This window comes from Euwallacea fornicatus, chromosome 38 (genome assembly GCF_040115645.1).
Source record: "Euwallacea fornicatus isolate EFF26 chromosome 38, ASM4011564v1, whole genome shotgun sequence".
Taxonomy (NCBI): domain Eukaryota; kingdom Metazoa; phylum Arthropoda; class Insecta; order Coleoptera; family Curculionidae; genus Euwallacea; species Euwallacea fornicatus.
The window spans coordinates 597,168-622,106 of NC_089578.1; the positions used below are offsets into that span (position 1 = coordinate 597,168).

Genomic DNA, 24,939 nt, shown 5'->3' on the forward strand with positions numbered 1-24,939 from the left:
CCGTGGGCTATACGGAAGGCTTTCAATCCCCCCCCCCCCCCCCTACATCCCCCTCTAACATTCCCCCCCACCAAAAGAGTGCATTCCCCAAATTCATTTTCTTTCGTGCTCTAACGCCTCACACCGCGATGCTCATGCGTGCAGAAAGAAAGGTAATTTAATGCCGAATGTGTAAGGAACATAAATGGAGAACGCGATCATTCCCCAAGGAAAATGAATATGGAGATATGGAGAGAGCAGCATGGAGTGCTGTCCGGGCCGTAGAACCAGGCCAAACTGGCCAACAATCCTATGAAATTTCTTTGGGAAAAGTGCGACGGTTGCTCTATTATCTCTATATCTCGATCATGCTCTATTATACTAAAAACGCCCAGAATATTCCCTTTCGAGACATCCAGAACGGTCAAGGGAGGTAACGTTTTCCTAGGAAAAGAGACGACCGGAAAATCTTACCGTTCCCGTCAGGAAGTGCCTGAGAAAAGACCGAACTAAGCCCCGACCTCAGTCCAGGTTGATCCAGGTGGTGGGAACAGGCCGAATCTGGCAGCAATCTACGAAATTTGTTTGCGGGAAAAGTGCCCGGTACTTTGTTAAATACCCAGGAAATCCCCTTTCAAATCACTCAAGGGCAGAGACATTTCCTCATCAAAACAACCGTTGAAAATGCTGCATAGGCCAGTTAAGGAGTCTCAAAGTTGCAGAAGCGCAGGGCGGGTTCGGGTCGCCCCCGAGGAACCACCCCCAGAGACGATCGCTTTCTGAGGCTGCAGGTTTCACGTAATCGATTTGGCACTGCAGTGAAAACCTCCGACGAGTTCGAGGTGCTAAAGTTGGCACACAGACTGTTTATATTCAACTGCAGGAGATAAATCTTGAGGCCTGCGAAAGGCCCCAAATTAGGTCCAAAGCGAAAGAACTTTGCCCCATCTCACGGACAATGGAACATGCGAGGCCGGCCCCATGTCTTATTCATGGAAGAATCTTCGTAGCAACTTTTAATATCAACACGTTGCAATGGCCTGCGCGAAGTCCAGATATGAACCCAAGTGACCGTTGAATTAGGACGCAGGGCGCGTTCCCGCGATGAGCCTCCAGCAGCTCGAGAAGAAATGCGTGATGCATTTGTTGAAGGGCGGAGCGTCGTACCAGACCAAGTCGTACCGAATTCAATTTCTAGTACGCCAAGAAGAGTAGAATCTCTGAGTTACTGGAGGAGGTGGCAACGCCCGCTACTAAACTTATTTAATTTGGTGCCTTTGACTTGTTCATAACGCAACTTTTCAGTTAACATGTTAAGTGAACTAGCGCCTTTTGCACCCATTTGGACTTGGATTGGATTTTTTGCTGAATGCAGGGCTCCAGTGAACATGGTGCGATTTCGACAATTTCAAATCTGAAGAAATAAATCGAAAAACGAAATTTTTGGTAAAAAGGGCACTTTCCAACAACGGTTAAAAGTTTTTGACGCACGAGGTTTGAACGTTTTGGTGATTTAAAAAAATGATAAAGAACGTGAATCTGAGTTTTTCCATTAACCTCCATGAAGAAAGAAACAGGATCCGCTTTCTCCATTTACATTACTAGCCAAAGGCTATAAAGCGTAGAAGAAGTTATTGAATTCGGATGAGTCGTGTCAAAGTTATAAAGCTTCGAATTTGACAAAAAAATCGGGTGAGCCACTTTTTTTGGAACTCACTGTATGTGGACTGGTGGCAATAGGTGAGACGCTAAACTCGGCGAAACTGCAGGTAATAGTTCACCTGGCCGTTACTGTAACGCATCCAGAACCAGTCCAAATGACATACAAAGTGTCCCTGAAATGGCCGAAAACAAGGTGTTTTAGGCAAATTTACCTACGTCCGACGTTGCTCCGTATGCCGCTACCAGGGCGTCAGAGTTCTCAAATTAACGCAGTTTTTTCGAATTAATTGCTAATTTCGATTTTCGCCAATTTCGCGACGAGAGTCACTACACAAATTGACGTTTTTTGACATAAGCGCGACCGTTTTCCGAGCCAAAACAAAAATGGCGCCTGACTCTCAGCGAAAAGTTTTTATTTTTGTCGCACCCTGTACGATTGACGGGAATTTTTCCCCGTCACTCGTCGACTTTATTTCGGCACTTTCATGCCTCTCGTGAAAATTTCTACAGATTTGCAGTTTTTCCGCAAAAAAAATCGTTTGCGATGGCTCGCGATTCGCCGTCGCAGTTCAGGCGGAGCGGAGAGGTGAAAGGGAAATTTGGTCCTTTGGCAAAAGTCCAAAATGTTGACAGTTTTCCTGATTGCATAAGCGAATTCGTTTTAAAAAATTAATCTGCACTTCAGGCATCTAGTCGGGCTTTTTTCTACCATTTTTTTGCAACAATGACGCGGTGCAAGGCTCGCAAAAGTTCCGGCACAAAGTGAGCTAAACGCAGAAAAAAACTAAGGTCGCTCGTGCAGGGAGTGAAAAAATGCAAATTTTTACTCAAAAACCGCCATTTTTAACACTTTCCCGCGTTAAAAGGGCATCCCGCTTACGTCACAAAGCGCACAGCTCTTAGTTCCAAAATTAGCGGAACTTGACAAGAGTCTTTAGCAATTATTTCGAAAAAAAACTATATCAGTAATTTGAGAACGCTCTGTAGTAGCAACAAAGAGCAGCACTGGAGGTAGGTAGGTTTGCCCAGGAGACGCTATTTTTTTGTCAGGGAATTTTCGCGTTCCACAATCGTCGCAGAGACACCCTGTATAATGCCTATGATTAGTTCGCCATTTTGCGCCGCGTCATTTAACGGTTCAAATCGCAACGGTGACGCTCTCAGAAAGAAAAAGTCATCCATTACCGAATGGGCGGAGGGTGGATGGACATGAATAAGGAGTCTTGACGGGACCCTCCAAGCTCAGTCTAGATTGGTCCGAAACTGGTTAAATTTCTTAACAACCCCGTGGAATTTATTCGCGAAGGAAGTTACTCCACTGAACATCTACGAAGTTCCCGTCGAAGCTTCTCAGATTGCTGCTTTGAATGCGGCCACACGTAAATCTGCGGAAACTTCCTTCGCATCAATATTATATTGTTGCGATGGTCGCGTAATGTATTCAAATTTGCCCGTAAATATTCAACGAAAGTTACGATTTTTCGGCTAAACAAACAGAAGTAGAATATATGGTATTTCCGATAATGGCGTCGTTATCGGGCGGTCAACAGTACCATCGGACTTCCCACGAAAACATCTCCATAACAACTGCAATCTTCCAAGCGAAAACATCAAAACAACAATAAGACAGGCAATAGTAATTCCGGTAATGAGCCTGCGGTACTTTTATTATTAATGTGAACAATGTTTGCATTTGTCGATAAGCGAAAACAGGGAGTTTTCGCACCTAATAGACGTCACGGTCGCACGATGAAATAAGGTACGTGGAACCACCACTGCACGCGGTGTCCGTTCCTGGAGCTAAACCTTGGGGATCTCGGTAACCGTGAGGGGTGCGTGGAAAAAAGGTGAATGCGCAAAAGCGAGAGTTCATGATGTCTCAAATCCGGCAACGATGAAATTTCCTATTTATTTCGCCAAATATGGTGAAGGAAATTTTTCCAATTTTTTTTTTTCCTAAATTTTGGTTGTTTCCAAGATTTTTTTTCCGAAATTTTGCTTTTTCCAAAATTTTATTTGTTTCCAAGATTTTTTTTTCCGAAATTTTGTTTTTTCCACAATTTTATTTGTTTCCAAGATTTTTTTTCCGAAATTTTGTTTTTTCCGAAATTTTGTTTTTTCTGAAATTTTGTTTGTTTCCAAGATTTTTTTCCGAAATTCAGTTTTTTCCATAATTTTGTTTCTTTCCAAGATTTTTTTTCCGAAATTCAGTTTTTTCCATAATTTTGTTTCTTTCCAAGATTTTTTTTCCGAAATTCAGTTTTTTCCAAATTTTTTTTTGTTTCCAAGTGTTTTTTTCCGAAATTTTGTTTTTTCTAATTTTTTTTCCCAAAATTCAACTTCTTCCCAAAATTTTTTTTCCCCAAAATTTCGTTTGCTTTTTCCAAGATTTAGTTTCGTTCCAAAATTTTATGATTTTTTTTTGGCGAATTTAACTGACCCCGCATGTTTGACGGTTGCCCGCGATGGAGCTCCAGAGACGGACGCCCTGTATGCTTGACATTCGCGAAACATACCAACGTCCCAAAGGTACCACTTTAAAGCCTCATTGTATGCAAATGCGCACGGCACGCTTACGCGATGCTCTATATACGCATAGAGAAAACGTATTTTACGGCCGAATCTCAAAGTTTGCGGGCTCGACTAAAACCATCGTAGTGAATAGGAAATGTTTGTCTTTGCAGGGAACCAGTACTTCGGACTCAAGGAAATGGACCAGAAGAGCGGGCAGTGGTTCGGGGCCACCTTGACCACCTCGGGGAGCAACGAAGGCGGCCCTGTAGTGGTACGTATTAGATTCCGAAGAGTAGGGCTACGGGTTCGGTTTTTTTTTAGCACTCGTCCGACCTTCTACGGCTATCAGTACAGGAATTTTGCCAACACTTCAGGAGACAAGAATTACGAGCATCTTAAGTGAAATCGACATGGAATCCCACGAGGCCTGAACAAGAACTCGTTGGGAGATTCGCGGGGTCGTTAACAAAGCATTCTAATCGATTTGTTTTTATCGCCGAGATATGAAGGAATTTCAGCGATTGCAAAGGCTTTTGATTGAGTAAAAAAATCCGAGGAACAAACGCCCCTTTGTAAAAATGATCGCCGCAGGGCTCCGCATTGTCACCTATTCAAGGCTCAGTTTTATTATCGGAGACGGGCCTGGGAAGTGCGACATTTCGTCACTCGAAGAAGAGTTTAAAAATAAGTGTTTACACAAAAGGGGGCGCGATCCTGAGGAAAACAAAGAATTGTCGAGGCATTTTTAGGCTCGGCCTCCGATAAACTCTTCGTCTGGGTCGTCACGGATCAACGTGTGCAACTGCATCGGATTGTGTCGGGAAAAATGGCAAATTACCTTGTTGACGTGAGAAAATCACCTGTAGAGCTGTTTCTTTTAAACTCACCCGTATCGAAATTGTTGCCCTTTCAATCTACAGAGTTTCAACGAAATGTGAATTAAAACTTAACCAGGGCCGGACTGGATCGGCGCCGAGCTCGTTTGCCGGCCGCTGCGTATATTTGACGCCTTTCTTCTGTCGGAATTTCTAGGTCGAACCTCGAAAAATCGGGGGCAAATTCCAGGAAGGATAAATCGTTCCCGAAACGTTTTTCAGGCCAATTCGGGCCGCTTTGACTAATGACGGTCAAATGGTTTGCATACCTCTGACTGACGTCATTTCCGGTGAACTGCTGAAATCTCAGCGCGCGCGACGCGCCTAACAAGTGACATCAAAATGACGCGCGTCTGACAGGTGTCGCGTTCGTGTCACTTGCGGGGCATGGCGGTTCTCAGGCCCGCGGCCGCCGAAATAGTGTCCGGCGCCCCCGTGCGGGGGCCGAAGCCCCGTCTGGAATTTCTCTTCGTTCGAGGCGAGCGTTCCCCGTGTCCATCATCCCAATCCGGCTCGATTTAAGCACCCTGGAGTGAATGGATAGATTCGTCATCGCACTTCAGTTGATCTCAAATCCGTGCTGCGACTCTCGCATTGGGGGACTCGACCGTGTCCGGGTTATTTCTGGCACGCGGTCGGTCCAGAAATAGCCGACATCCGAAACCGAAAGTCTGGATGCGAGCGGATCTTCGCGATCACGATTATCGTTACTGGTCCACGGCGGCCATCTTCGATCGAAGTACCAGGGCCGTTATCAATCCACATTTTTTTGGTGAATTAATTAATATTTATGACTTCCGCTCGTATCAATTAAGAAAAATCCGAGTTATTGTTGTGCGTTGATAAGGCTGAATGAGTGGAAGACTTCTCCGATAAAACGACGACGCATTTAGATCACGATTGTGACAGCTATTAAAAGTGCATAATGCGAGTGCCTTGTGGACGATTGCCACCCAAATGACCAGAATTTTTGTTCGTGGCGTGATAGCTGTTAAATAGCTTCCGATTTTTCCTCGGTAGCATCTTTAACGCGAAGAAATCCGGTTTCTGCATGGCATTTGATTGCTATGCAAATTGCTTAAACACGTCAAGAGACTGATGTCGAAATTCGCGTTGACACTTGACGCTAAGGGGTTGACAGGTGACGTTAAGGGGTTGGCGCTTGACGTTGGGGGGTTGACACTTGACGTCAAGAGGTTGACAGTTAACGTCAAGAGGTTGACAGTTAACGTCAAGAGGTTGACAGTTAACGTCAAGAGGTTGACAGTTAACGTCAAGGGCTTGACAGTTAACGTCAAGGGGTTGACAGTTGTCGCCCTTAAGAATTTAAATGGAACGAGGGTTCAAGTGGCGCATCATCATCTTAAAGATCTCTTCATCTCACTTATATTAGTTTCAGTCGTGGGGCAAAACAATACTAAATATAAACAAAACTTTAAACAGTCACGTCGTTATTTCCTTTCTCTTCGGAACTGTTCGAAGTGTCCATCGTCGACTTTCTGGCGCAGCCCTAAACGGCTACAAAACTCACCTCTTACAGTTTTTAGAATATATGGAGGGATTTGCCTAATTTCTCGTCTTATACGTTCTTCGAGTTCGTCGATATCACCTAGTTTCATATTGCGAACCCTCGGTTCCTGGTAAAAAGAAATCGATAGAGGCGAGATCGGGAGATCTCGGGGGCCTTTCTATTGGGCTTCTTCCAATCCACCGATTTGGAACGGGTTCATTCAGGTATAGGCGAACGTTCCGAGCAAAATGTGGTGGTGGTCAATCTTGCTGTGACCAAATCCGTTCGTCCGGCATGTCTGGATTCACTTCGCTCGGAAACAAATTAGATAATGTAGGAACTAGTTCCTCTCCAGGAAATCCTAAATATCGCTAAATTCCAATCGAAAAATATTGATCCCAATACTCGGTTCCCCGCGGTACCCGCCCAAACATTTGTTTTTGCAGGACACCGCGTGTGGGTTTCTCTCACCCAATGAGGATTCACTACAGATCCAGTTTTGCTTATTGACATGTCCATTTAAGGCAGAAGTTGCCTCATCAGTCATCAAAATCCATTCCGCAGATGTTTCTAATTGCCGCAGAGTTCCACAATTCATAATCATAAATTCATAATCCATTCGAAAAATTCAGTTCGTCGATCTTCATTATCCTCAAGCAATTCCCGGTGCATTTGCATTTAATGAGGCCGAATATTTGCATTTTTCAATATTTTAAAAACAGATGTATTGCTGGGTGGTGTAATCGGGCTTCCTTTTAACGCCACAAGTGCGGTAATTTCGGCGCCGTCATCAATTTTTGCGGCCTGAACCTTGGGGCGTTTCTCACGCGACCGCGATCCCAAAATTTTCTTCCTATTTCACTTGTTGTCCCTTCACCGATGTGCGGCAAATCGGGACGTTTCTCCAGCCACCTCGTTTTGCGTTGTTGCCACATCTAAAAATTCCGATTTTCCGGAATTCCGTCAAGTAAGGCATCATGGGCAATTTTACAACTTGCGTGAGGAATTCTTTGTCCTTTATTGAACGGTAATGAACAAAATTTTGTGTCGAAGGAATGCTCATGTTGTTGCGATATTCCAGGAATATTCATTAAAAAAAATGTCAAGTGAAGAAACAACATTTAAGTATGAAAACGATCCAATTTTAATGTCATTTTGCTCTGCGAGGAAAAGTGATACGTCAGGTGAAGTCAGCTTGAAAAGATCTTTAAAACGATGTATCACTTGACCCCCTTTCCACTTAAACCTTTAGGGGTGACTGTCGCCCCGCCAAGGGGTTGACATTTCTGGCAGTTGTCACCGAGAAGTGTATCGGGTGGGACAAAAATTCACGCGTTTAAGCATGATTTTGCTAAAAGTCATGTCACGCGGACACAGAATTTAGTCCAGTTGCCACACGCCCTCGGTTCTTCCTGGTGCCCGTGAAGCTGGCCCGAGAAGGCCGATTTGGTTTTGCCGGCCGGAGCACGCGAAAACTCTTAAGGCACGTCCAGAGCCAAAACAAAGCGTCTCGTTTCGATATTTTTGTCAGGTCGCTTCGTTGTTAATTGTTGCTGATAATGACGTTGCCCATCTCTCTGTATATCTTCATACATTCGCGCAAGATTTCAAGAAAAATTGTCCGCCGAACTGGCCGAGCCCCATTTCGCTGGGGCGAATTGACGCTCTCTCGTCCGTCGATTTCTCTGACACTGTCAGTATTTTTTCCGTCATTTCGTTTCCGTCATTTCGTTTCTGTCATTTCGTTTCCGTCATTTCGTGCTCGCCGTCTTTGACGATAAATTACCGTAAATGTGGACGCTTCAGTTGAAAACGGTAACGAGATACGGTAAAACTGTTGCATACGTCAACTTTTCCATTCCAACGTCCCGGACAAGCCGGATTTCGTGGGGATTGCGGAAACGGTGAGAGGCGCAGGCTGACTCGAATCAGGGAAATGACGCGCATTTCGGCAGAAGTGCGAAAATCAAAAATATGTCTGGGGGTTGTCAAAATATGAGCAAAAACCGAAAACCGCGGTTTCTGAAAGTCACAATTATCTCTACGAAATTTGACAATTCTCTATTACTGACAGCTGCCAATCGAGCGGCATTCTCAGAATTTTTCCAGGCCCTCTAGATCTCGACCCATTATATCCAACTTTTGTTTCTCCCCGTCGCCGCCATACTGGAATTTAGCGGCATCTAATGGGCGATTAACGAAGCTTTCCAGCCTTGTGCGCCTTTGGACCTACTAAAGTATTATAGAAGAAATGAACAGAAGCACCATTTCACCTTAGTAGGCTTAGAAACGAGCGTTTTATGCTATTCAAAAAGCACTGGCCCAGCACGTACAGTGTGACCCGTAAAGTCCGCACCAAATGGGAAGTTCTTGTACTTATGAATTTGGGCGAATTTGCACTTTGCCCTCGGGTTGTGCTTCAGAAATGATCGGAAATGACATACAAATCCAAAAACAACTGACTGTCTATAACTGTCAAATTGCATTTTTTTTTTTTTAAATGATTTCTGAAAATTTTGAAAAATCGCAAAGAAAAAAGTCAATTTCTTGTTTTCTATTCATATGCCGATTTTCAACTCGGACGATTTTAATTTTTCTTTGATTCCTGCATTTTTTGAAGTATTCAAATCGGTCAGCCCCAAGGGCCTTTGTTTATACCTAATTCTGCATTAACAAACTTTAAGAAAATACGGTAATGAGGTAACCTGAACATTATCATCATGAACCATAACAACTTTGGCTCATGGCATGTGTCGGGTCTTTAATGAATTTTACATTTTCTTTAAAAACATGAAGTTATTACGACTTTGACCAATGAATGCTCACAAGGCTGCCGACAGATTTGAATAATTCGGGAATTTGGGAATGCAAAAAAAAAAATGAAAATTGACATGCGGTCAAAAAATAAGAAAATCAGAAATTTTTTCAGTTGTGATTTTTCAAAATTTCGAAAAAAGATTTTCAAAATTTTTGAAAAAAAAACATTTTTTCAGTCGTAAACATCCATTGTTTTTCGATCTGTATGTTGTTAATCGTAATTTATGAAGCACAACCCGAAGACAAAGTCCAATTTCACCCAAATTCACAAATAAAAGAGTTTCCCATGTGATGCGGACTTTGTGGGTCACCCTGTATACTGTTTAATGCGCACTGGTCTCTAAGCCTGCTGTGGTGAAACGAAGCTTTTGTCTTCTACTTTGGTATGTTTACTGTACAGGGTGGTCCAAAAGTTGCTGTCTGTTTAACAATTCAAGCAATTATCGATCTCTTCATTTAAATGAATCTAAACATCCTTTAATGAATAAATGGAGAACTGAATATTTATAACACAATCAACAGTCATTATCATTATAATTTTAACTCATTATGATTGTTCAAAATGACCTTCGATGTTACGAAGGCAGCGTTGATCATTATTTATAACTTTTTTGAATATTTTTAAGCATACGAGGAGTTAGATTTTGACGAGCAGTTTGTATTTTCTATATAAATTCCTCCACATTATCACGTGTTGTTCGGTAGACCTGATCTTTGATATAACCCCATATTGAGAAATCAATAGGGGTTGTATCCGGAGACCGTGCTGGCCAGTTAACGGAGCTAATTAATAAGCTGTTGCTCTGTGGCTCGATTGATAATTTATCTGTCTGCATAACATTTTTGAGCAACATAATAATTGCATTTTTTCGTCGGAACTCCAGGACCGGCTTGGCTTATTGAGTGGTAAATGCAGAATTTGTTTTCGGACTAAAACGTCGAAAAATTCCAACTTGTGATACGCCATTGTGAAGGCGTTAATTACGACTTTGAAAAATCGCCCAAAAAATGTACAGGTCCGTATTTGAAAAATTCAAGTTGCCGTCATTATCTCAAAAACTAAGCAATATTTCAAATTTTCAAATTTACTTGTTTGTAGATACGAGAAAACCATGAAGTTTTCGTTTGAAACATTTAACTGAAAATCCCTTAGCTTGCGATTTATTCAGAAATTTAAGTGTGACCAAAATTCTTTTCCCGGTCGGAAGCTAAAAAACATTCGGCAATGTCGCTTTCAGACCTTACGAGAGTATTGAGTTCGGCGCATTCTCCCTAATTTAACCGACCCCGTAACTTTGACCTTTCAAGAGACCGCGCAGCGCATCTGAACCACCCTGTAGATGAATCGAAAATGCGTTCTATTGCTAATTCCACGCCGCCAAAATTCAATATGGCGGCCAGAAGAACCGACAACGTCGCATAGAATTGCGCTAACTCCAGGAGCCCTGGAAAAACTCCGATGGTCATTCAATTGGCAGTTGCCGCGTAAGCGGCAACTGCCCAACTGCTCATAGTTCACGATAATCGCAGTTTTCAGTTCTCTGCTCTCGTTTCGAGATATTTTCAATTTCTGAATATTTTCGGGGGGTGGAGGGGGGGGGGGAGACATCTTCTTTTTTTTAATTTCAACCCCCTTGCCCCCCACCGTTTCCGCGATCGAACTCGCCCCACTTGGGACACCCCGTATGTCAGGTCCGAGCGGTCGGTTGCCTAGCGACGCATTGCCGGGCGGCAATGGCGCTGATTTCAAAAATTTACTCAATTTTCTTTTTGTTTTCAGGCATGCGCCCCTCGCTACGTGTGGTACAGCAAGGAAATGAACCGGAGAGATCCTGTGGGAACGTGCTTCGTTGCCGATTCTTTGTTTGAGAAGTTCGAAGAGTACTCGCCCTGCAGAACGAGTAAGTACCCGTTAAAAGGTTCTCATGCCGATCTGAGAATGGCCACCCAATTAAGAGTCTTAAGTGGGCTTTTATGTCTTAAAGATAACCGAAACCACCCCCTCAAGTAGGGCAATTTATATTTCATCGCTCGCTTCTTGAGGATGCCTGTTTAGCATCAGGTTCGAATGCTCTCTTCGGAACTGAAAGTGAAAAAGTGATTGCAGAAGTTCGTTCCTAAAATAGTACCGGGACGTAAACATTCCTTTGAAACGGATATAAAGGGATAAAGATCCCGTGTTTACCCGGCTCGGGATGTATATTTTTTATCAAGGGGAAGTCGTTAATTAGCTGGATGTTTGATGACGCCCCGGGGTGGCGGAGGGTGTTTTGAGGATAATTAGAGGACGCGTGTTTTGGATTTTCGGGCTAAAATTGGATTTTTCTCCACGGCAGAATCACGTGCGAGCGCGCCCGCCCGGCGGACGGGGAACGCGCCCCGAGGTACCCGGTCGGCCCGAGCGAAGCCAACAAGTTCCTCGAGTACGCGTTGCGTAAAAAGTACCGGCGCTTGTTTGCCACATCGAAGTCGTACCGCTCATTTAGCACCGTTTAACGACGACGATTTCACGAAATTTTAGTGCCTGCGACAAACGGTGCACGTGCGACTTCCATCTGCAGACCAGATGGGGGTCGCGTATCCGCATCCCGTAAATCGGAGACCCACAAAGACGTTTCTTGCCTGGTTTTCTCATTTCCTATGGGGCCCTTTTCGTTGTTCGCCTCTCATGCCTCGTCACGTCCGATGGCGATTGGTCGACATGTGCTCGAAAAATGCCAAATTACCACCCGAGCCCCCTCCCCTCAACCCCCCCGACCCGGCCTGGCCGGGTCGGGGGGGTTGAGGGGAGGGGGCTCGGGTGGTAAAAATCGGTTTGCCGGGTCACAAAGAGAGTATTTGTAATTTAAGAGATCCCGGCGTGACTAATGGAGAGCCGCACCGCTGTAAACAGCCTCCTTTTTTCGAGCGGCGCTTAATTAAGGCTTAAACTTAATCTCGAAGAAGATCTATGTTCAACATGTGTCGGAGATTAATTTGTCGCTTGTTTTCAGGTAATTGGGGATACCATCGCCAGGGATCTTGCCAGGCCGGCTTTAGTGCGGCCATCAATTCCGTGAGTATCCTAAAAATAGGTGGAGGAATTCGGTTTTCACGGTGTGTGTCGGTCTCGAATCGTCATCGAATGGAAACCGCCAAAGAACCGGCCCGGAAACGGCGGTTTTGGAAGCAGTTCGTTCGATCAAACGGCGATTCGCACGATCGAGGCGAACAGCGAAAAATCGAAAATCGACGATATTCGATGTACGGGGTGTGCGCGGCTGCCGTCGCCCGTGCCGCGAACGGGTCAAATTTGGCATTGTTCGGCGACGAGTCACCCCTCGTACGCGGTTGCCGCCTGCCCCGAAAGCAACTCTCACCCTGTGATGAGATGCGAACGTGAACTACCCCCGATGAGCAGGTCTCGACGCAGGCGTTATAAACGTCATTTCAAAGAATGAGCTGCGCTCGCACTCACCTTAAGCCGCAGCACTTAACCAAAAAGGTTCGACGCCTTGAACTGAGCTTTTCTGCATCAGAGCGGAAGTAGTGCGGCTGTTTTTGCGAAATTATGACAGTTATGTCTAGAACATCCGTCGAAACCTGCTTGTCAGTCGTTCGCAAGTACTGACCTGCCCGTGCAGCAGCGGTACCCCCTTTAGTTGGCTTAAGAGTGATTTATCAAGTTTAAAGTAAAAACAATCGAAATTTTAGATTTTGACCTCTAAACTGGTTCTAAGCGACCTCCTCAAGTAAAATTTCGATTAAAAATGGGAAATAGAGGTATTTTACTCCTAAGTCTGAGTGATTTTTGAAAAATTCCGAACTCCCCGTGGAAGAAAATTATTTCCTCTCCGGATGAAAGGAGTTTTTGGAACGAGCAAAAGCTGTCATGGAGGGTGATTTTTTTGTCGAAAAATGCAAAATTTGGCGCATTCGCCGCGTAGAAAACCCCATCTGAGGGGATCCTGTACGCACATGAAGGACTGAAAGTCCGCAAAAATTCATTAAAAATTCAAGAAAATGATTTTGAACGAAACAGACGTGTATACGGGGCCACCCATGGAGAAGATCATAGCAATTCTCATTGAACCCCATGTATGTTATAACGTCTTCGAATTCTTTGAAAAATTCTGAACATGTTTCATGCAACATACCCGCGCGCAAGCTCAGCAATTTTCGGAAAAAATCCAAAAATATCTAATGTATTGAACGTTGACGTTGCGTTGACTTCCTGGCAGAGAGGGGGGGGGGGAGCGGCAGTTTATATTCCTCAAGAACTTTGCCGAGCTTTTCAAGCAATTTTATCTCTTAACTCTTCCATGCCACTGGGATTACGCGACATTTCAATTAGCCTCCATAAAAAAAGTCTAGAGGGGTCAGGTCGGGCTGGCCGGCAGGCCACTCTATTTGCAAACGTTTGGGCAAGTATTGAATTTTATTGACGTGGGTATGTTACGTGAAATATGTTCAGGACCTCCCGAAGAACTTGAAGACGTCGCAATATATATATATATAGGGTTTCGTAAGGAAAGAATGAGAAATCAGACTTAGCTACTGCGCGGATGACCCTGTATGAACGTGAGTTGCGGCAAAAAATGCTCAACTCAAAATCTAGGGGCTTCATGGAAAATTTGTCCTTCAATTTCTCCACAGGTGACACGAAGACCGAAACTTCCATCTTTTTTATGGGAACAAATTGTGAGGTAAAGTTGGGGAGTAAAAAGTAGCAAGAACAGCAGTTTTCGGCATGTTTCAAAGAGGAAAAACTCACTTAGACAAGGTTTTGAAGGCTCAAATTGTTCGAAAGTCAGTTTGGGCGACTGCAGGAAGTAAAGATTGTAAAAAAAAGCATTTTTCCGGCATAAAGGTGGAAAAACGGGCCACATCCTCGACTAAATAAAGCATTTTCCTGGTGGTTTTTGTATTACAGTTAAAACAAAGGCCTCTGTAATAAATCTCGAGATGAAAGTCCCGGTGCTGTATTGATAATATCAGCGTGAAAGTGACACAAAACCAGCGAAAAGCCATAAAAAACTAGTTTCTGCAGCCTCTTAATTTAAAACAATACAAATTGTCCGTTTCTCGAGCTCAACCACGAGGATCTCGGAAACCGCAAGAGATATGGAGTCGGCCACATCGGGGCAAAGTCGCCCAGTGGGGAATTTTCAGGAAAATTGCGGCGATTTTGGGGGATATTCGAAAAAACCAAAATTTTGGAAAAAAAAAGGTTTACATTTTTCCTCAGCTTGTGCGACGAAGCAATTCAACGCGATTGCCGCTTCGTCATTGCAGATTTTCCTCTTCTACAACGTGGCGACGGCCCGTTTGGAATCCGACGTTTCGACGTTCTGCAACCATCATTAACTCTGTTTTTCTCACGGGCGTCGCCTTGGACTTTGTCGAATTCGGCTTTGCCTCCCGATCGCCATGGTGGCGTCGTCACCACCCGTTTCTGGGGCCCAACTGTGCGGATCTCGGTAACCGCAGGAGGTGCGACGTGCGTGACATTGACGCAACGCGGAGTTTTTGGGAAAAAATAAAAATTTTTGAGATAATTTTTATTTCTTTCTTTACTGTTTGGTTTTAGGTTGCGCGCGCGTCTGGTTCGTTCGTCGGGAAAGCGCCACAAAGCCGAATGCGACTGTGTCGAAAACTCAAGGTGGCGCCCATCAAAGAAGTTGACGATGGCCGTTGGGGGTCGAAACGTCGCGTTCCGAACGCGAAGTCGTTGCAGACGCGGAGGGGTTGCAGCGAGAGGCCGCTCGCCTTGAATTATCTCGCGAACAAGCTGAGGAAAAATAAAATAGTTTTTTTGAAAATCCAGTTTTTTTTTTTTGAAAATTTTAACGTCCCGGAGCTCCAGCTCGGCCCCACATCTTCGACGTCCGGGCGAGCTCCGGAGAGGGAACTTCGTCGTCTCGCGAGGCCCTTCCGGAGGCGACGGTCCGGACTGGCCCCCGTCCGGTCGGCTCCGGTCGGCGATCGCTACGCGAAAAACGCTCCGTGCGGACGTTAAAAATATTTTTGTGAAATCTCACCGGATTTCGTCCTCGTTTCCCCAAAATGGCGTTGAATTGCACACGAAACCGTTTCAAATCCGACTGCACGTGGAATATAAAGGTCCATGTCAAAACGTACGAGCGCGTAAATATAACACACGATCTCGTAGAACGTCGGAGCCATAAAACGTTCGCATAAAGAATTTGAAATTCAATGGCCAGTATCTTCAGTTCCTTATCTGAGAGAATCTAGAGAAACATTACAGTTCCTCGGTGTTTAGCTTTTAAATGGCAAAGCAACAAGAACTAGTTGGGCAATAGCGATTTGTCATCTCGATCGTAATGCTTTCGGTGGGTTTATTCTTAGAGGAGAGGTATGTGCCTTTTGCTTAGTGGGTCGAACCATGTTCGGTTGATAGAAAGGGCACAGTAGAGCCCCGATTAACCGAGCCGCGATTACCCGAGATCCGGATTAACCGACCGTCTAAACAGCGTATGCACGGTGCGTGACATAGAACGGAGAACGCCCCGTAAAAATGGCCCCATTTAAATAATTTTCAGCGCGCATGTCTGTATATGGAAGCGCAAAAGGCCGCTAAGTCTTTAGCCGTAGTCATCAACGTATCTACGAGTTTTATTATTATTATTTTAATTATATAAAAATCGTAGTGAAACATCGACAACACCATTGCGAAGCTCCATTTATTGGTGTACAGGGCGCTTAGAAAGTGCTTTCGGATCAATCAAACGTGCCCGAATACAGAATGCGGCGAAACTTTGCACCAATTGGGCCAGGTTGAGAGAGGTCGAGGCCTGAGAGAGGTCACTTAGGGAACTCGCCACCAGATTGGACCGCAGGGCAAACACTGCAGTGAGATGGTGCCAGGAAGGCCAGACGGGCAGGAAGGGAGGTCCCGGAGAACTGCAGAACGCCTTCGAATTGCGGCCCTAAGAGGTGGGTCGGGGACGCTGGCGGATCAGTGGTTGCTGAGTATCGGGACCATTCCTCGCCGGATCAGAGGTTTTGGGCTGACTTCCCCCATCTCGTGTTGCCCCTCACCTTAAGTCAAAATCCACTGCGGCGGCGCGAGAACGGATACAGGGTGTCCCATTTGAAGCCGTGATCGAAGATCAGTCAGAAGCGATACGTCGTGGGAGGAAAAGTTTTTTTTCCCCTTAGAAATACTTTTTTTTTATTAGACAGAAGAATTTTTATGAGTTTTAAACGGAATTTGCATTGCGAAACTTTTCTAAAAAAAAATCAAAAAAGAAAGTGTGCACCGTCTCAAAAATTGGACAAAAATCGCTGATAACTCTGTACCAAAACGTCTAATAAAAAACGTAAATTTTTCGAAGCTCTGCCGAGATGTGTACGAAAAGTGCGGAATTGCCCTTTTGAAGGGAAACTCGCCCTCGAAGCGACGTTTCGGCCAAAAGTCACCGTCCTCGCGACGTGTCCCCCTTTTCACCAGACAACTTTGATTTGAAACTTTTCCCCACGCAGCCCGCTTTCGACGGAACTGCACACAGAACCGCAGCTTTAAATGGGACACCCTGTATACGTAGTGACGGCGAAGCTCCGTCAAATAAATTGAGTTTTGAAATTATCGTGAAGCCCCGGAGAAGGGTCTTGTCCGAGCATTGGCAGTGGGACAGAAGAAGAAAACAGTTCATTTGAATTAGTGCTAAAAAGGCGAAGGTCGCGAAGATGTGCCGTTGCTGAGGGGGTCGCAGGAGGTGACTTAGAGGAGGGAATGAGCGCCGGAGAGGCAGCCCGGAGATCGGATGAGGATGGCGATGACGGAGCGATGGACCGACGGCCTCTGGCCTCTCATCGGGAAGGTGCCGGTGCTTCGGAAACACCTTTGAGGTATACCCAACGACGACCAGAAGTGGCCCCAACGGACTTTCTTCTTCTCCTTAGTAGGTGGAGGAGCGACGAAGCGAGAAAAAGGGGCGCGATATAAAGCAGTGGCGCACAGTTTTATAATGTACTTATTTGCATGTTAAAAAACGCTAATAAATCGGTCGCCCTGTATTTTTTCGAACGAATAGAAAACAAATCCGGTCCGTGCGGGTTTCCGGGCGTCCCCCACGTATTCCACATCTACTCTGCGTTTGATTTGTCTGCGGACCCACCTGGAGGTAGAAGGCGGGTACTCCACCCTTAAGGCGAGAGGGACTTCCAGTTCAATTACGCGGATTCCGAACATCCTGCGACTCCGTCGATTCCGAACTCCTTAAGAACTCCTTGTTCAAATTAGAACTTCCTCAAGTTGCGTAAATTAATGGCCCGACCGGTACTTGTGCTTATGCTCTTAACCACCCATTAAAACCACCGATTCCCGTAACACTAAATCCTTCTGATACTGTCGCGGTCTATTAAAACGCACTTGATCAAATAAGCGCCGATTACCTAAGACAGGCCTCTATATAAATTATCTTAAGTGCACACATACATAAGTGTAAGTGCACACTTCTTGTGGCCGTAAAAGTCCAAAACACTCCCTTTTAACCACAATGCCTTTCGAGAGTTCTCGATTAACATGTATTGTCGAAATGGACAGTTTTAGCAGTGCCTTCACAAGGAACGGCACTGGCTGCGATCCTCTGTGATTTAATCGGCCGTTTGAGATCGGAAAGGCGCAAATTGTCCGATCACAACCTGCTCGTCGATCGCCGAAAGTCACAACACCTTGTGGCACGGCTGTCGAGGAATTTCGTTAGGGGACGCGTAATGGACGCACGTTACCATAACGGCCGCGCTCGGGCGGCCGATCAGGAAATGTCGCTTTGTGAAACGAGCGGGATTCTGCGAAGAGCTACGCAAAATTGCGTTTCCGCATGAGCTCCACGTGCCCGTTCAGAGCAGCACACCGGAAGTACCTCGAATGGAAATTTTCCCTCCGGAAAGCCCCGAGACGCGTCGATTTTGCCTTTGACGGGGCCATTTTCCGACCGTAAATTCGTAGATGCAGGGCCACCCCGTTCGCTTCCATCCAATAATAAAGTCTTTGTTCGACCTCTTCCCGGACATTTTACGGTGTTTCGAGGGTTATTTCACCACGTGCCCTCGGTTGTTCAATGGCGAAGGTCTTCCGAAGAGGCAGATTTCGTTTTATGAACAACAGTTTTTGAACGACCCCATAAGCAAAAAAGTCCAATGGTGCTAAATCGGACGATCTCGGGGGCGATTCGGTTCCTCTTTTTCTACCTGATAACCGGACGCAATATGATGAAGATTTGAAGCAGATTGACGTAAGACTCACTCACCATGTTACCTCAATCTGCTTCAAGCCTTCATCTTCCCTCACATTGCGGACGTGCTTGAAAACGACGGTCAGATCCCAGAGAACGATGGATTTTTCCAACGGGATGGAGCTTCGCCGCACCATGCAGTTCTTGTACGTAACTTTCCGTAGCCACATATTCCAGAGCGTTGGATTGGTAGAAGAGGTTTCATTGAATGGCCCCCGAGATCGCCCGATTTAACTCCATAGGACTTTTTCCCGTGGGGTAATTTAAAAACTGTTGTTTACGAAACGAAATCTGCCTCTTTAGGAGATGTTCGTGGTGATGTCATGACAAAATTGAACACTCAATTAAATAAAACATTTAAACATTTACTTTTTTTTAAATTTATTTCACCGATACTTTAAAACGGGTTTTTTGCATTATTGAAAGGGGGGAGCGCAAAAAGATCATTGAAATACCTTTGATTTCATGTGCCACTCACCATTCTCGCAGGGGTCGCCCCCCGCTTGAGGGGATGGCTCTACGCCTACGAATTGACGATCTAAAAATGTCCCCCTTACTAGTAGAACAGACGTGCCTCGGGGTTTTCCAAAGAAAAAAAATCCCATTCATGATTTTTCAGGCTTTAAAAGGGCCGTCCCGCATGATTTCTTCTGACTTTGCAGTGAGGCGAAGAAATCACAAATTCTTTTGCTACTGCCCAAATTACGGGACGTCCTCCGTTCGGTTTGATCGCTGTTAGGACCTTCCGGACGAAAATCGGCCGTCGAATCGTGCGCTCTAAGGGTGCGGCTCCCGGTCGACATATTCTCGACACAATGGCGGAGGCGTTGCTCACGGGACGCCCGGTCGACCTAATCGCGGTGGCGAACGCGAAGTTTCGAGTCCACGAACCGGCGGAGGTTCCATTTCGGCAAAAAGCGAACCCGGGGCCCGTGGTTCGCAAATCTCGACCTATCCCCCCGTCGAGATCGGCGATCTTCGGCACGGATTCTTGACGCAATGGCGGAGGAGCCGCTGTCGCGAGTCGCGACAACTCCGACTGGTCAAATTGTCGTCTCAAATTTGAGTCCTCCTCATCGACGGCAGTCGAAGACAGTACGAAACCTCCCAGAGAGAGCCCGAAAGTGAGTCGTAACGGTCCGAATAATGCCAAGTCACGGGACGCACATACGTCCGATAAGGCGTTAAAAAGGCCCCGGTCACGGGTTGTGTAACTTTGTGACGAATAAAAAATGCCGGGCCTAATTATGTTCTTATATGGTGTTAGTTTTAATGCTCGGACGGATCGATGCGGATGGAGGTGTCAAAATAGTCATTAAGGTTAAAGCCTTTTTTTCAGGTGCCCCATTCAAAGCGAGATCTCGGACACAAGTGTGACGGCTCATTTCGGCTTGAGTGCGAGGTCTTTTTTTCATCGGAGTGGGCCCACGTCATCATCACGAGGTGATGAATGATTTTTGAGATATCTGTACAGTTAAGGCGATCGCGGCGGAAAGGCCGCTCCGAAAGGCTCGCCGTAGTTCCATAAATTCCACGTGTCATTTGGCCATAATTTCTTCACGGTATTTGAGTTTATTAGGAAGAAATTCATCTTTGTGCCTTGAAGTAGGTACACGCATAGTCCATTACGGAGAGAAATTCTTCGGCGAAATAGATTATGACCAACTAGCCGAGCTTTGATTTTTGCATTATGAAGTTATTACTTGTCGATGGTTAATTCCCGTGCACGTTCGACGATTCGACACGGGCCGTTGATCCATTCGTTCGCAACCACCACCTGACGACTTACCTCGGAAAATTACCAAAACGCGGGCGATGGTACCGCGTCCCAGGCCCGTCGCTGGTACTTCGGCGATAAACAACCTCCGACAATTTGTCGGTTCGAGGGCAATAAATTAATGGCAGCGATTAAAAGTTAAAAATGCCGAAAAAAAATCGCGGTGTTTTCCAAATAACAGGGCACTAATGGGCAAAAGAAGCCAGCGGGCGGTCTCCGGCCTGTTAACCAGCTGTTAACGTGCGCCGACAAAATGACCATCCATCAAAATGTGCAACTTATGGGCTCGTCAGCGTGCAGCTTTTGCTCATTACGATAGCCCCGCATGCACGGAGGACATACTGGGCGTGAACCGGGTGGTCGGGGGACCCGGAGACCCCTTTCACCCCCCCATCGATTTTTCTTCGGCCCGATTTGCCTACCCCCCTCCCCCCCCCCCCAAAAAAAAAAAAAATAGAGAATTGCTCAAATGAAACTCGACGAATGTAAAGTGCAAACGGTGCCGTGGACGGCCGTCGCTGAGTACCATTTCGGTCCACGTGCATTAATGCATTATAAAATTCCTGCCACGCATGCTTTAATACCGGCATTACTTTTTCCTTATTCTCATTCTCTGCACCGCACAACTCTTGAGAGATACCGGCGGACCATGCCGATTACATAATAAAGTCGTAAAACTTGTCAACCTTTTTCGGCCCTTCTTTGAATTTTGATGTCAGCACCAAATATGTACCAAATGCCGGCAAGTGCACGAGCGGAGTTTAGCATCGTTCGTTTTATCGCGAACCGCGTCGTTGCCGATCTGAGCGGGGCCCCCTGCACCGGGGGTGCCTCAGGAACCTGTGCCTGATCCGCCGCTCCGCGGTCCTTGCGTTGACGACCTCAGGAACCACCCGAGTCTGCCCGGTGCGGCGGTTCGATCGGAGCGGGTTACGCCACTGTCTCTGGAAACGGCTAGAGTGCAACGTTCGTCAGTGGAGAAGGGAAAAATGCTCGCGAATTCACCCTTAAAGGTGCCATCCCCACAGAGCCGACGGGCGTCCCCCCTGGATCGTGGGTTGAGCTCACACGATATATTTAACCCTCGAGCGGTCTCAAAGCCTTATTTGGTCGCTTCGCAGAGTGCGGCAATATGCCTCGTCACAGGTTCGCAGAGCAGCATACAGGGTGCCCGCTTCTGGAGCTGAACCACGAGGATCTTGGCGATCAACTTGGAATTTAGAAAATCTGAAAATTTGTGAAAAATCTGAAATTCCAAGATGGCCCCCGTAAGGAAAATCAAATTCGCACAGTCGGATTCGCGCGAAACGCGTAAAGGAGGAAAAGCTGCAAGGGCAAACGACAAGAGCGTTTTTCCCAAAGTTCGAGCTTTTTCCGACCGCTGGGAAATGAAGAACTTTTCGAATTTGAAAATTCCACGCTGTTTAACTGAAAATCGCGTAACTTCGGTCCGATCTGACAGACTTCGTGCCTCTCGCGGTTACGGAGATTCTAACGGTCGAGCTCAGAAACGGATGTTGAGGCAGATGAGGATGCGTCGTCGCAGTCACAAGAGAAAACGACGAACTCAAAAATGTGAAAATTCAAGATGGCGCCCGTATAGAGAGACAAAGTTGAAGATGATTACATTTTTTTGCCCAAACTCGCTGACCATAAAATCCGCGGGGGGAGGGGGGGGGTGAACTGGGGCAAAGTGCGCAATTTAAAGTTGAAAAACGTGGCATTTTAAAATTTAGAAAGTCAAGTTGACCCCCGGAGGCATTCCGAAGCAACTGCCCCCCAAAGGGGCTTGATGATGGTCGTCGAAAGTCGAAACATCGAATATGAGTTATGACGTTGCCCCGTTGCAGGGAAGAAAAAGTTGTAATCGTGAAGAGCGAATCATTTTTAGTTTCTCGTCAAATTGAGCTGAGAAAAGAACGAACGCGTTTGTTTTTTGAAAATTGATTTTTTTTCGAATATTTCGGAAGGAAAAAAATTTAAAAATCGCACATTCTCGAATTGCGCAGTTTAACCGCTCCGGCATCTGGCACGGTCCCAGTGGTTGAGTTCCGGGCACGAACGCCCTGTACAATGTGGTACCTTTGCAGGCCAGAATTTCTTATAAATGTTGCGAAGACACTCGACGGATTCGGTGACGTCATCCAGATTGCGCAAAGCGGCATTCGAGGTAGTGGGTGGTGTGAACTATCAAGAGGTCTCTTTAAGTTCTTGACCATTCCGACCCACGTAAGATCGAGGTTCGTACGTGCTGTCCAGAAACAGACATACCGCATCCACTTGCTTATGTGAGCAGTTATCTGGCCAGTTAAGGGCCATTAATCGGAACTGGAAATTTACCCGCAAGATAGTTTCCATGAAGCTGGCCTGCACTGATGGACAAATCTACGGGAACTTTTGGAATTTTCAGAAATAATTTCAATGCGACCCTGCGCAACGTTAATGTATCGCGTCTGTTGTAAAGTGCAACTTTTTATCGATAATTTTTTTGCCGATTTACAGTTTGCACTGGCAAAAGGGCACACAGCAGAAACACCTTTGATTTCTCCGAAAAGTAGAAAGTTCCTGCTTTGCGGTCGCGTGTTTTGGGGTCTCGTTTCCCAAAAAGGACCAAAACAGCCCTTTTTGGAGCTGACGCAACAGCATGGGCCCAGTTGGTAAACGTCATGGACCCCAAGCATATCCACAACGACAAAGCATGACTTCTATTCTTCTACGGGGGCGCATCTCGTCCTGGCCCACTTTACTTCGTTGGAGGGAAAGTGGACGCGGACTGAAAAATGCGACGGAATCGCTTTGGGACGGCACTCGGCCAGCTAATGGAACATTCCATCGCAAACATGGAACAACGGTCGCTGCCGATTGAGTTAAAGAGTCGTTGTTTCAGATCGGCCGCCGCGCCGTCCAGACTTGAATCCGATTGAAAATTTACGGAACGAAATGAAAGTACAAATTGGGGAAACGAAACGTCAAGGGGATTTAAGGGGATCCATTCGCGACATGTGCAGAAATGGATAAGCCCGTCGTTAATTAGGTCGATTTCGATCCAGAGTTTCGTGTCCATCAGCGCCGTCGTTCCATCGCTTCCCTGGATCCTCCCGGCGGAGGTTCGCACTTGATCAGGTGCACCCTCGGAGGGGAAAAATTCAGCCGAGGGGGCGTCGGTGCGGTTGTTTCCATTTCATCCCCTTGGATTGCGGGGATGAAACCCGCCACCGGAGATATGACGCGAAGTTCACGTTCCAATCGCAGATGAACAAGAGCGGATAACCGAAATCGATTTGTCATGTTGCACATATCGTTTGCCGCTTCGCGTCCGATCGAAGCGTCACAAATGGGCCCCCTTGGCGGTTCCGGGCATGACATGACACACACACATACACACACACATATATATATATATATTTTTTTTTTTTTTTATTTATTTATTTTTTGCTGTTGTTGGAACACGTAAAGGCCGCAGTTTTGCGCGCCTTCGCCAGCAGCATTTGCGGGAACTCCCCGTCTAAATAGCTCATTTTTCATTGCAGGTGGGGGACCGTCTCTTCGTGGGGGCCCCCGGCAGCTACTACTGGCAAGGTAACTGTTGATTTTCCGTCTGTTAAGTAGTCGTTACCACTTTTTTTTCGTAGCTTGTTTTTTAAGGTTCATTTGCAGGATTTTTCCTCGAGAGGTCGCTTCTTAGACTTTAGTTCCCTTCGGGCTATGTCCCGGCAGCTGTCCATTGGTACATGTGAAAAATGTCTTTTCTACTTTATGTTTCAGGGCAAATGTACTCGATCGATGCCCACGCCAGGTTTAACTATACACCCGGCCTGCTGGGCACCACGTACGGCGCCAAAGGTATTCTTTTAGCTACCGTCGGACATACCCACCATCCTAATCAGCGCCATCATTTTAATACAAAATACCGACTAAATATCACCGAAACGATTAATACGATAATAATAATCATTAATAAATGCGGGGTCTTGCACTAATCTCCGGCAAGCAGGGCCTGCGCGTTCGCTTAGGCAAGGTGTAAGACCCCATTCGCTTTTCTGGGATTCTTAAATGCTCGTGTTCATAAATAAACGGATCTAGTCAATCAATTTTATCAATCCAAATCAATCAGGAGCGAACGTACTGCGATCCAGCCCCAATTTCAATATTTATGAACGGAATTCATTAGTGCTTGTGCCTCTACCATTCCATACCATATAAAACTGTATTTGCTAGAAGAAATATCGCGCTGTCGCTAGTAAAGAATGCATATAAACACACTCGTGTTATAAATTGTTTTGAGCGAAACTGTATATGCCATAATTAATAGTATTTTAAATCGGTCTGAAGTGGATTAATGGTATTGGTTTGCCGCAAAATGTCGTGCGCCGTTTTGGTCTTATTGCTCCATTCCTCGATGGATCAGTTGTGAGTATTTTAAAAATCCCAGAATGAGAAGTAAACCAACCGAACATAGGCCTACCACTCACGGTAAACCAACCCATTTGGTGTAGGAGTGTTAACCACCGGGGTGCAGTTTTTACTAATGGTCATTGTTAATCCAGTACTAAATTTTTTGGGCTT

The 24,939-nt window shown here is 45.8% G+C and overlaps 1 protein-coding gene across 2 annotated transcripts in view; it reads left to right on the top strand.

The window, feature by feature from the left end:
• Nucleotides 1-24,939, top strand: part of if (inflated) — a 54,535-nt gene that overhangs the window by 15,469 nt on the left and 14,127 nt on the right. The window contains exons 3-7 of one of the 2 annotated variants that reach the window (XM_066301283.1): nt 4,326-4,426; nt 11,138-11,258; nt 12,351-12,412; nt 23,904-23,952; nt 24,139-24,216. In XM_066301283.1, coding sequence (XP_066157380.1) covers nt 4,326-4,426; nt 11,138-11,258; nt 12,351-12,412; nt 23,904-23,952; nt 24,139-24,216 — 411 coding nt within the window. The remainder of the gene's footprint in view (nt 1-4,325; nt 4,427-11,137; nt 11,259-12,350; nt 12,413-23,903; nt 23,953-24,138; nt 24,217-24,939) is intronic. The other variant, XM_066301284.1, reaches the window with a different exon arrangement.